General features: G+C 32.6%; 2 protein-coding genes across 2 annotated transcripts; both read left to right on the forward strand.

The window, feature by feature from the left end:
• Window positions 1–2,805: 2,805 nt before the first annotated feature.
• On the forward strand, window positions 2,806–7,188 carry LOC123895625. Its single transcript, XM_045946084.1, has 8 exons — window positions 2,806–2,973; window positions 3,955–4,356; window positions 4,685–4,802; window positions 4,959–5,268; window positions 5,370–5,442; window positions 5,795–5,885; window positions 5,981–6,060; window positions 6,734–7,188. Exons 1-8 carry the CDS (start codon window positions 2,917–2,919, stop codon window positions 6,866–6,868), a joined length of 1,266 nt encoding a protein of 421 aa, XP_045802040.1. The 5' UTR covers window positions 2,806–2,916; the 3' UTR covers window positions 6,869–7,188.
• Window positions 7,189–9,203: 2,015 nt separating this feature from the next.
• Window positions 9,204–13,537, forward strand: LOC123895627. Its single transcript, XM_045946086.1, has 7 exons — window positions 9,204–9,814; window positions 10,145–10,294; window positions 10,694–10,840; window positions 10,946–11,008; window positions 11,356–11,469; window positions 11,732–12,246; window positions 12,576–13,537. The coding sequence occupies exons 1-7, from the start codon at window positions 9,325–9,327 to the stop codon at window positions 13,185–13,187; spliced, it is 2,091 nt and encodes a 696-aa protein (XP_045802042.1). The 5' UTR covers window positions 9,204–9,324; the 3' UTR covers window positions 13,188–13,537.
• Window positions 13,538–13,649: the final 112 nt, after the last annotated feature.

A 13,649-nucleotide genomic window follows, 5' to 3' on the forward strand; every position in this document is an offset into this window, starting at 1 on the left:
GATTTTTCCTCTGCGGAGACGGGGATGGGAGTAAAAAATTCCCGAAAGCACTTCGATGCAAAGATCGTGGAAGTACCCTTGCCCCGCAGATTCCCTAACCCTGACCAGATTACTTATCTAAGGTTGCATCTCCCTATAACCATGTCGATCCGTAATTTGGAGTCATTTTCCACAAGGAGGTGAGTAACAACTCGTCTTCGAGCCAGTTTCATTCCGTCATACATGTCCCACATTTCGATATGAAACGGGTCACAAGTACCAATCTTCTAAGTGTAACCCTGAATCCACCCACCATCTGATAATCACGCAGCAAACCACCACACCCAGAAAAACCTTAACTTTAAGCCACCCACAAATGAATCTTAATTTGATCTACGGCCTCATCAATTTTAATCTTCTTATTTCCAAAAAAAAACGATTGTTGTGAACTTTCCAACAAATAATACGAAATTTATCATTTGACTTCAAAGCACACATCTGCTAGCTTAACCCATAAACTTGTTGAACAAGAGAATGAATTAATATCATTCAGATGAACAAAAAAATATATATAACCATTTCAAAATTTCTACCGACACTTAATTTATACATGTTACACTTAAAGAAAATATGAGATAAAGACTCTTCAACATACAACTATTAACAAGATTAGATAGTAACCTCCAAAGAAATAATGACACTTTCAACTTATTTAAAGTCATTTAACTGAATAAGTCTTCTTATTGTAATTAAATCACTATGACCACATGTCCTTCAAATTAATAAAACAAATTAGAGCATGTTAAATTGGAATATTATGAAGAACTAGACATTTTGCACCTGAAAAGGAAGAACCAGGCACATCAAAAACAAAGTGAAGAAACTACTTTGCTCTTTCTCTTATTTCTTGTTTTTTTTTTAGTACAAACTTACTTACCTAACTTATTTTTCCTTTCTCTTTTTTGGTAAACTTACCTACCTTATTTATTTAACTGCATGCTTATGTACCACTAGTATTTATTTTTCTTTTTACACTATTCTGATTTTTAATACTCCAATAATATTTTTTCCATAAGATTTTTTCTATAACAGTTTTTTTTTGTCTATTATGATTTTGAAATTATTTTACATCTAATTAGCATAATATGTTAAGTTCCATTTTTATAATATTAGAATTTAATGATAATGTAATAACAATTCTACTAATATTAAAATCAAGAGAATTGAATATGAACTTTGTGCCTACTTTGAAGTAGCTCAACTTTCTCGAATGATCAAGCTCTTCATTTGGTTGGTTTGTCACAACTTTGTGTCTACTTTCCCACTTCTTAATTATTGTAAGATAAATTCTTCTACCACTTGCACTCGTTATGGCTTTAATGATGAGTCTTAATTTTCTTCATTTAAGTGGAACAAATAACTACTCTTGTACTATTCTTAATGTTGATGGAAGTTGTCTTGTTTCCTGTTATCCTGAAATTATAAAAGTAAATATTTCTCCATTCGATCTGGATTTGGTGGTATTATTAGAAACACTTTCGACTACTATCTTTCAGGTTTTTCAAGATTCATTCAAGGGTGCTCTGACATCATGTTTGCTAAACTTTATGTTATCTACAAGAGTCTCTTATTGGATAAAGACATGGGAATTGACGATTTTGTCTGCTACTCTAATTCCTTACATTGTATCAACCTCATCAAAGGTCATGAAGTCAAGTATCATACACATACTATGTTAATCCAAGACATAAAGGAGATGCTCTCTCAAAATAATGTTTCTCTTTGTCACACTCTTATAGAATGAACCAATGTGCATATTTTTTTCGAAACTTTGAGCCTCCTCTGATGCCGACTTCTCTATTCACGCTACTGCTCTAGAAAGCATTCGTAATCTCCTCAGAAGCGACACCATAGGAACTTTCTTTCTTAGAGAATTGAATAGTTTCTTTTCTTTTCCTCTTGTCTTCTTAGCTTTGTAACCCAAAAAAAATCTTCTTTTTTCTTTTTTACAAGAAAAATTAAACTTTCTTATTTTATATTTTACTAATATCATATCATTATTTATTTAGAAGAAAATTTAGGTACATTTACCAAAATATTTTTTTTTTTGTATAATTCTTCACCCAAAAAAATCATTGATAATTATAAATATTTTATCCGAAAACAGACATCATAGAAATACACCTACAATAAATTATTTTTATTGGAATTTAAGTCACTTAATTTAATAGCGATGAGTTTAAATATTATATACGAGGTATGTACCAAAAATATATTATGCATGTGACTTTAATTTTGATCGTCATTTGTTACGTATAAATATTAAGAAATCTCACATCAATTAGTGAAATGATCTGAATATATGTTTATAAATAAGAGACGATTCTCACTTACGAACCGATTTTGTATGATTGAATTAGGCTTAACACTCCATTCTTAGAATAAATATATAAATAAAAAAAAATCCCAGACAAACAACATCATGATGGTATGTTTGGAGTATTTATTTATTTATTTATTAATAATAATAATAATAAAACTTTATTTTACAAAATAAAAATAATAAAAATAAGGAAAATGCTAAACAGTGCCCCGAGACACTCTTTAAGCATCTTAAATAGTAAGTTTTTGTTAAAATTTTATGGAAATGTGTGAAGTCAACGCCTCGAAAATTGAAATGTTCCACTTTTTGAGTAAATTATTTCTTTAAATAGAATACTTAAAGAGTGCCCCGGACACTGTTTAGCAAGACCCTAAAAATAAAACATGTTCACATCACATGTAAAATAATTTAAGCAACTACACACATCCTGATTATTTGTTCTTTGGTTGTATGTATCTTTGTCGATTCTCTCACTTTACTCTTTCTCTTTCCTTTTCTTTCTTTCTTCCATAACTTTTCTTATTATTTTTCAGCTCCAATATTCACTCATAATAATGCAAGAACATCATCAACAACTATCCACTCATGAAGCTTCCAATATTTCCATTCAGGTTCTTCTCTCATCTCAATACTATAAAGTTTTTTCCTTTTCACTTTATTCTTTCACCCCATTTGCAGTAATTACTAATTAGTATTTGATTTTTCATGAATTTTTTTAATATTTGATGTAATTGATATAAAGGGTTTTCCATATTTAGCTTATTAAGTGTTTACTTAAGAGGTTTGTTTCATAAAGCACTCATTTTTAATTTTCATGATTTTTTTTTATGTTTTCTATATTTAGAAAGTAGATGTGAATCTGATTGTGGTTTGTGAGAGTGAGATTGAATTCAAACACGTGTGATGTTTCAATTTCAAAGCTTTAATGATTAACTTACTTTAGAGTATTTCAAGGCCATGCATTTCTTGTAAATTACAACATGGTTTTGTAGATCTGTTGTTGTTGGGAGTGGAAGTGGAAGTTTCAATTAGAATTTAAACCTAGGAAAAGGGAAAAAAGAAGGGTATAAGCCATGCATACGGTTGTTTTATTATGCGGCGAGAATTTTAATCAGGATATTGTGGTGAGGAATTTTGTATTTTAGTTTATGAGCATTTGCAATTGCATGTGATTCTGAAGATTATTGATGTTGGTGAGGTTTTAAGATAGAACATTATCGCGTTGTTTGATCCATGTAGCTGACCGACCTCACTTAGTGCGATAAGATAAGGCTTGGTTGGTGTTGTGTAGGTCTATTTTTTCTTCTTAACATTTGCAACGTCTCGAGAGTTAATAGAAAGAAATTTGTAGATTTTTCTGTTGTTGCTGTCTTAAATGGTTGATTACTTGATTTCAATCTTGTTGAGGTGAGGATGATTAGTCATTCATCACGTAATGTGTTAGTATGCAATCTTTTGAAGTACTTGCATTGTATTTTTCACTTTGCACTTTGTGTTTACTAATTGATATGTTTATGTAGTGCTTTGGCGCATTATGGAAAATTGTTAGGACTAATCTTTTTGTGTGGTTAAACTGCCTTTGTTTTACGCAGACTGAGACCGGGCTAAACAAAGAAATTTCAGATAATGGATCCAGCGGGAAGCGTCCAGATATTTCACTTCAAGTTCCACCTAGACCTTTGGGGTTTGGCAGCACAGCTGGTGGAAGGGTTCTGGACCATTCTCAAAGTTTCTCTAAAGGGATATCATCACCAAAAGACATTTTGCGGGTTTTGAGCTTCAAAAGAAAATCGAATGTAGTCGATGGTGAAAGAAGCAGCCTCCTTAATTCAGACTTTAAGACAGCTGCAGACAGTACTAATATGGCCTCCATATCTGAAATTTCATGGTCAAGATGTAATTCTCTTCCTGTTTCACATGCACCAAATCTGTCCCCTTCAGTTGTTACGCCTGTTTCTGCAAGGACATATAATGAACAACAGATTAAGCCACATGTAAGTCCTCTTCTATTTCATCGAGTTTCCTTGTTTTTGGATTTTTAAAAATATTCTATGTAACTGTATTCCATAGTCAATTTCAGGGTAAGAGTCGTATTATACTCACGAATCAGAAAAATGTATCTAATATGTTATCAAAGATACTAATTATATACGTCTCTACCAAAAAGTGAAAGATGAAACTGATCATATGTGAGATTTTCGATGATATATTTTGAAAAGATTGATGACTTGTTGATTCAAACTCATTTTTAATCTTTCTAAAGCATTTGCTACACACGACAACAGTTGCCTCAAATTATGCTTTGTTGTTAACTTTGTGCAGAAAGATGCTAAATCTAAGGTTTCAAGGTGCCTAACAATACCTGCACGAAATGTTGTTATTGTAAGATCTGTCTCTTTTAATACCCGCACTGACCAAGAACAACAAGATACAAATGACGGTATGTTATTTCATTTACTTTATGCTATTGCAGTTTCAAACAGCCCTACATTTTTCTATTTTAAATTTATATTCATTAAGCAATCTAATCCATTTTTTGCCATATTTTAGTCTTATACAAACTTTCATACTAAAACAAAATTTCTTGGCCAATCAGATCAAATAACTCCTGTGCCAGTAGAAGTTACTGAGGATGAAGAAATTCCTGAAGAGGAAGCGGTGTGCAGGATATGTCTTGATGTGTGTGATGAAAGAAATACCTTTAAAATGGAATGCAATTGCAAAGGTGACCTGAGATTGGTGCATGAAGAATGTTTAATCAAATGGTTCACCACCAAAGGAACCAAGAAATGTGAAATATGCGGGAAAGAGGTTCAGAATTTACCTGTAACCTTGCTCCGCATAACCAGCACTGTTCAACAAAGAAACGGACAGAATCAGCGCAACTTAAGTTCAGAAGCAATAAGGTGCTTTTGAAAGCCATGTTCTCAAATTAAGTTATCAATGTTATTTTCTGTCCTTTTATTTAACTTATTTAATATTAATTTTGCTTTATGTTTTTTTACAGTGCTTGGCAAGACTTTGTGGTGCTTGTCCTGATAAGCACGATATGCTATTTTTTCTTCCTTGAACAGCTACTGGTATGCCTACTTTGTGTGTATTAATTTGCTGACTCGATGGTTTGATTGTTTTTCTTACTCTCTGGCATCTACTTGATCTTTTATTTAACCTGTTAGGTTCCTTAAGATATAAGCATATAAATCAGATATATCGGAAAGAGCCTCAAACACAACTTATTCATATTCATGTAAATGTTTAGTAGCCAAATAATAAGGAATTACTGCATCTAGGTTAATTATTGAAATTGCTTATTTTTTGTTTCCTTTTCCATTTCTTTGTTTTGCCTATTTATGTATTGTTTGATCAGTAGAATAAAAGTAGAGAAGAAATAATTTCTCCATACTCTAATCTTAGTTTTGTCTCACTGTTTAGCTTCCTGATTTGAAGACTCAAGCTATCATTATATCAGCACCATTTTCTTTTACCTTGGGCCTCTTGGCATCTGTTTTTGCAATCGTCCTTGGTATAAACTCGCAGACAGAACTGAATTTTCGTTTTTTGTTATAATACTCTTCTTTCTTTGAATGTTAAATGAATACTTACTTATGTTGTTTGCAGCAATCAGAGAGTATATATGGACATATGCCGCTCTTGAGTTTGCACTTGTGGCTGTAACTGTGCATCTCTTTTATACTTTGGTGAGTTAAAATGTTGAGATTTCTTATCATTTCCCATGATTAATGCTAGATAAATCACATGCCTACTAATGGTAATGACTCTTACCTTAATTTCCTGAGTTGAAGCTTATTGCTTCTTGCAACTTTGCGTGTCTCTACTGTATGCATGCATCTTCCTGCCTGTTTCCTTGGAGTAGAAGCAATGTGTCATTGTTTTAGAAAATAGGTTTAAATATGATTTTAGTCCCTGCAAATTTAGTGGTTTTTGGTTTTAGTTCCTATAAGTATTTTTGTTTTGTTTTAGTCCCTGCAAATTTAAAAATTGATGGTTTTAGTCCCTGATGGCATATGTGGACCAATATAATCATGACACTTGGCGCCACGGGTTCCAATAAGGTGATTTCAGGGACTAAAAACAATTGTTTTTCAATTTACACGGACCGAATCCAAACAAAAAAAAATTACAGGGACTAATATTATATTTAAACCTAGAAAATATAACATGTTGTCTACTGTCTAATACTCATTTTTCCAATTTTACTTTGGGTTAAATTTAGTAAATCATAACCTCAATAACATTGACATTCCTTTGGAAAAGAATGCAATTAATTCTAAATACATTATCCTGTGATTATTTGATCGTCTTTAAGTGTACACTTGACATGCTAATGCTTTGGGACTTACTTTGTTGCAGTTGCATTTGGCGCCCATTTATTCGATACTACTTTCATCGATTTGTGGTTTTGGAATTGCTATGGGAATCAACTATATGTATATCCAGTATGTGACATGGAGACTTCAGGTCTCTATTAATGATAGCCCAGTATGAATCTCCTCTGGAAGAAAACATCTTCATGGATTTTCTTTGTATCTACCGGCGTTTTGGCCTTCTATCACGGTGTCAGTGTCTAATACAAACCTCGAGTTTGTCGGTCAACTAGTTATAGACTTGTGCAATGCACAGTGACGTTCGACTATTATGAACTTAGTGCAACATAAAGTGTTAAAATTAATGTGTAGAAAATGGAATGTGAAGATATAAGTAGTTGTAGTAAGCATGAAGCATGAGATACAATACGAATGTAGATTTGAATCTATGAATGGCAGTAGCAAAATTGCATTGCAGCAAAGTTAAACTGCAAAGAAAAATGGATTATACTTAAATAGTACCAATACAGAATCAACAAGTTATCAAAAGAAAAGTAAGAGAACGTGTATGAACAAAACCATTCTCTGTTTGTATGTATATGCAGGAAAGCAAGAGAAACAGAATCTTTAAGACACTTTTCTTAGTATAATAATAAGACTTAGTTCAATGAAGAAAAAAAAATCTATATTAAAAATCTCTGAGGGAACAAAAATCCTACCTTGCTTGTATTGCAGGTAGCTTTCAGTTTTGGCAAGACACTGACTGTAATGACAAGCATTTGCATGTGGTTCCGTTTTTCATGCATGGAGTTTACAAATTTTACATGAGAGTAAAGAAAAGTTAATTTGATATCCAAATGTAATGGCTGGAATTTATGAGAGCAAAGAAAAGAATCCACTCATGTGTTTTTTATTGTAAGAGAAAGAGTGGATAGAATTTGTTAGAATAGCAACCTTGGTTTAAAAGAAAACATATACGGAAAATGCAAAGAACGCACTAGATTTTATTACAGAGTTCAGTTAATTTTGTGTCTACGTTTTTTACTGTAGAGTGGTTGTAGTATAGTTCTATTTTAAAATTTAGAGTTTACGGAGTACAACTTGTGTTTAAATACTATGATCCAGTTTATAAAAGGTTGATCTTACTCCGCTCAAGTGACTTGTCCATTTATCAGTAAATTATGAGTTATACTGAATATAATTAAATTGTATAAACTAGCCCACAGTGCTTCCTACATCAAACTATAATCAAAAGAATGATTATGTAAACATTTATTTCTTTTTTCTGAGTTTAAATATGCAACTCAACTTGTGCATGTTTGAATTTCTGTCAAATTATATATGTTTGCAAAACAAAACTGAATTTAGGCTCATGTTTAGTTTTTTAATGGAGATTTGTAAACCTAACTTTTGCCTTAAAACTCAATTTCAAATGGAGGCAAGTATATGGATAATTACTTTTGCAAAATAAAGTTTTTTAAACATATGTTTTCAAACTTCAATCCAAATTGACCTTTTCAAAAGTATAAATGTGAGTTGGGTGAACAAATCTAGTTGAGAAAGGCAAACCTATTATTTTTTTTTCTTCATGGATTTGGATTCTATACGGTCACTGATTGTGTGCAGTCGTGTAGTCACAGCTTTCTGACCATCTAATCGGTTCATATAATAAAGGGATATTTTGAGATTGATGCACGACTACACATGATCCAAATCCATTTTTCATATTTTTTCCCATTGGTGAAATCACACAATACAAAGCCAAAAAGCAAAGTATCCTCATTGATAGATATAATATTAGAAAAAGTAAACAACAACTTTCAAATATAAAGATAAATATATAATATCCTTATTCCTTAATTAGGTAAAAGTGATGGGACATTATGTGCATTAGCCTAAAGGCTTGCACAAAGTAAGTTGGAATCTAAGTTCCCTCCCTTCATCAACAAAAATGCTTATCTTACATTGAAAGGCTTTGAATGAATTTGGCTGTACATATAGCACATGAATAAAGCTCCAAAAAAAGTGTATCCATAACAACCCTATAGCTATTGCATGTCATGCTTTCCACTTCATTCTATATTCTTATTTGATATTTTAACCTACTCTTTATCATGAAATATGTAAATTTGAATTTAGCTCCGAAATATATAAATTTGAATTAATTGTTCTAAACTGAGTAAACTCTTCATCTCGATGGATCAATCTATGTAATTACGCATAGAAGATGCCTTCACTTACCCTAATAAAAACTTAGCAATATCTTTAGATGATAAAATAAGAAATTTAATCGTCGATAAATGTGTGTGCACATGATATCAAGGACCGATTTATTTATCACATATTTTAGTAGATTACTTGTTTTACCCTTTAGAGTGAATTTTATTTCACCCTTACATATTCTTTTTACTTCCTCCAAGTTTACTTAAAGACATTCCTTAGAAACAATAAAATAATATACAATAAAATACTAGTTTTCACTCTATATATAATATAAGTACTAATAAAGAAGAAATATAACTAATTAAGCTCTTCAATCTCACACACCTATGTTCTAACCACTACAAAACTTGCTAGGCATATATATTAATTATCCATCTTGAAGAAAATATAGTGGTTAATTAACTAGATCTTAAAATGGCTGAGATTGAGTTTGAAAGTTTGTTTAATCATGCCATGAGAGGGCAATGGAGAGAAGTTTTAGAGGCATATGAGAGAAACCCTGAAGTATTGGAAGCAAAGATCACAAAAGCAGAAGACACAGTGTTACACATTGCTGTGTATGTGAACCAAACATTCTTTGTGACAACCTTGTTAGATAACATAAGCCAAAACATGTGTAGGGACATCCTAAGAATGCAAAACTCAAAGGGAAACACTCCACTTCATGTTGCAGCAGAGCTTGGAAATGTAGACATTTGCAACAACATAACCAAAAGAGATCATACCCTCATTTCGTTTCGCAATTTTGAAGGCGAAACTCCTCTTTTCTTGGCTGCTGTTCATGGTAAAAGAGATGCCTTCTTTTGTCTTCGTGATAGCCATCAGAACAATGATGATGACTCAGTCTCAAGAAAAAACAATGGAGACACCATTCTTCATTCTACCATATCCTCTGAATACTTTGGTTAGTCTCGTATGCCTCTAAACACTTTTTGTTTTGTTTTGTTTTGTTTTGTATTAACTCTCTGGTTTCCGAAGAAAGGGAGCTTAGTAATCCAGAGTTTGGCCACGAGGTAAGTAAAGTCTTGCCAAGAATTGTTCCCACCAGGAATCGAACTCAGGTACTCCCAAATGATTCATCCTAGGGGGAGCTCATTAACCACTTAAGTTCAACGTCTTGGTTGTCTCTGAACACTTTTGTACATCTATTATTTGACTAAACTTCTATATAATAATATCATTCAAATTAATTAAATGTACTAGCTAGTGTTATAATTTATTTGATACTATATAGGTTTGGCACTTCAAATAATTGGAATGTATCCAAAGCTTGTGAGTGCTGTAAACCATGATGGATTATCACCTCTGCATATTCTTGCTAGGAAGCCTAATTGTTTCAGAAGCTGCACAAGGATGGAGTTAATTGATAGTATCATCTACACTTGTAAGCTGTAACATCACTTTTCCATGCAGACTAATATTCTTTCTTTTCAACAAGGTTTCCCTATATGATTATTATTTAATTTGGTCACACTTTATTTTTCTTATAAAAATACAAAAAGTGATGTTAGTAAAAGTAACACACATTAACATATTATATTAGATGCACTTTTTTTTGTTAAATGAACTTTAAAGTGAATTCAAGGCATTTTCGGTAACGATATAATGGATATGTACTGATAATGTAAAGATTTTTTACATTGTCAATCAATCATGACCGTTGGATCAAATTAATCGTTTTCGGTAATTCAAATTAAGAAGTGATCAGATACTTGATGCTTAGCTTAAACATTTTTCTGGTGTAATACTATGAGTGATAACAGATGTTTTGTGTCAATGTCAGGTTCAATTGTTGATGAGGACAAGGAAGAAAGATATGACCAATGTCATAATATTCAAGCACGCACGCAAACTTCTAATCACTATCCATTGAACTATGGAACATGCATAGCCTTCTTATCTTTGTTGAAAAGTGCATTTAAAGCAACAAGTATGTAAATCTTGATTCATTTACTATTTAAAAAAATTTACCATGTATATCTAGTAATGTATATTACAAGCCTAACTCATCTATCCTTTTTCTATAATATTACAGCAACAGGAAAAGATTCAGATACTTCAACCAGTGATGAAGAGAATAGTTTCTCGCGAAAATCTGGTATTATAATTTCCTCTTGTAAACCATGATTCATTGATGCTAGTCCTAGTCCTACCTTCTTAACAAAAATCAAATGTTTCAATATTTATAAATCCATTTCAAATTTTGTAAATTCATGGTTACTAATAATCTTCATTCTATACAAGATTTTAAATTGCAGTTCGTCGCAATTCTGAAAAATTACAGATAAATGAGATTGGTGTGACTGTAACTGCAACCTTGATTGTGACGTGGTTGCAGATACCTTAAAAACATTAATACTGTGGCCGCGGACTGCAATTTAAATCCATCTTTTACATATCAGTTTTAATGTATGTTTGAGATAACATTTATGTTTATGTATGTAGAGAAAGAGCAAGCAAAGAAAGAAAAGAAAAATTATATGTTCCCTCCCAATTGGGAATCCATGATCCGATTTCTAATCCTTGGAATGAAGGCTTTCCTAATCATTTTCGGCCTTGGTAAGTACATAAAATAAATATGCATTAACCTTCTCATTGTTTTACAAAACCATCAATATCTTAATCCTCCTTGCAAATATATAGTTTTTCGGTTTTAGTCTTTGTAAAACAAATTTAGTCTCCGAAGCATGAAAAAAAAATTGATTTTCTTTGATCCCTGAGACATAATATTCGTTCCCTTTAGCATTAGCCTTCTATAAAAAACATATAAGAATTAGAAAAACTTGTGAATTTTTATTTTAACCGAGTGGCTTTGGCGTAGGATCAACATGGGTAGAGAAAATACAAAGAAAGAAGGAAAAACACATTCGAGCTAAGCAAGTAATGAATGAGCTGATTCAGCGCGCTTCTTTATACAAGTATGATTTTATAGGACCAAGTCCTCATGTTGAAGAGCATGGTGATGATGACATAGTTAAAATAAAGAGCAAAACAGAAAGTGTAGCTATTGAGAAAAGAAGAACAGTGTCACCTATTTTAATTGCAGCAAAAATGGGAGTGACTGAAATGATTGAGAAGATTCTTGACATGTATCCTGTGGCTATTCATGATGTGGACAATCAAAACAAGAATGTTGTTCTTTTGGCCATAGAGAATAGGCAACCTCATGTATATAGTTTGTTAAACAAGAGGAGCGTGATCAAAGAAACTGCATTTCGTCAAGTTGATATTCATGGTAATAGTGCATTGCATCTTGCTGCTACTTATAGGAGGTTTAAGCCTTGGCGTGTACCTGGTGCTGCAATGCAAATGCAGTGGGAATACAAGTGGTATAAGGTAAAGATCATTAATTTCTCCATATTTATCCTTCCAATAATTTAGAAACCTTCACAAACTATTTATGAGAATATCTGGTTTGTCCAACAGTAAAAGTTTGGTTCAAACTCACTTTTTCTTGGTAATTTTGAAGTTGGACAAAACCTATATACAATGTTGTAATAGGTAGGACTGTTATGTCATTGACATTTCGTAAATTGAACTGGTTCGGTTCAGGTTCAGTTTTACCGAACTGTTATAACGGTTCAGTTTTTATCGTGAACCGAACTATGAACGGTCCTAACATGAAGTATAATATTCTATCTATTCATGATGTTTTTGTTTTTCAGCTTGTTAAGAACTCCATGCCGCCTAATTTCTATGAACGTTATAATAATGATGGGAAAACAGCAAAGCAAGTCTTCATTGACACACACGGAGTACTAGTAAAAGAAGGTAGTAAATGGCTCACCAAAACCTCAGAATCATGCTCAGTGGTAGCAGCACTTGTTGCAGCTGTTGCATTCACAACTTCAACAGCTATCCCAGGTGGTCCTAATCAAGAGACTGGTATACCACTATTGCTAAAACAGCCTGCTTTCAAACTCTATGCTGTAACATCACTTGTTGCACTTTGCTCCTCTGTCACAGCCCTTATTTTGTTTCTTTCGATACTGACATCTCGGTTTGAAGAAAAGGATTTTGTTGTGGACTTACCGAGAAAGCTTCTTATAGGGTTGACTACACTTTTCACATCTATAGCATCAGTGCTAGTCTCATTCTGTGCAGGGCATTTCTTCATTGTTGAGCGCCAGCTGAGATTTGCGGTGTATCCCATATATGCTGCAACATGTTTGCCTGTGACATTTTTTGCCTTGGTTCAACTCCCTCTATACTTTGACCTGAGTTTGGCCATGTTTCGGAAGGTTCCTCAGCGCAGCTACAAAGTATTCTTTCACTAGTTACTTCATCATTAGTTTAAGTTATTCTTGTTCTATCATGAGCAGTAATAGTATAAACAAATATCTTTCAAACAATAAACACTTTTGGACTGTGGCTATGTCTTAGTTTAAGAATTTATTTAAAATTGATAGCCAATAGGCAAATGGTGAGGCACTTTGGTTCTGATTGTGCACCCACTTTAATCCATTATCATTACCATATTATATGTGACATTCCAAGAATATCATCGCACAGTTTCATCTTATCTTATCGCATTAATTAGGGGTGACCACAACGGTTCAAAACCATTACCTGATTCATAGTTGGCTCTCTAAAAACTTCAGACAAATTCGGCTCAAAATGTCTATCGGCAAGCACTTCAATATACACTAGGAGCGTAACATTGTAAACATGAACATATCACATAGCATATGTCCAATTCATCATACTATAATACTGCATACTGCATTACAGAAGCGTGA

This window comes from Trifolium pratense, linkage group LG7 (genome assembly GCF_020283565.1).
Source record: "Trifolium pratense cultivar HEN17-A07 linkage group LG7, ARS_RC_1.1, whole genome shotgun sequence".
Classification (NCBI taxonomy): domain Eukaryota; kingdom Viridiplantae; phylum Streptophyta; class Magnoliopsida; order Fabales; family Fabaceae; genus Trifolium; species Trifolium pratense.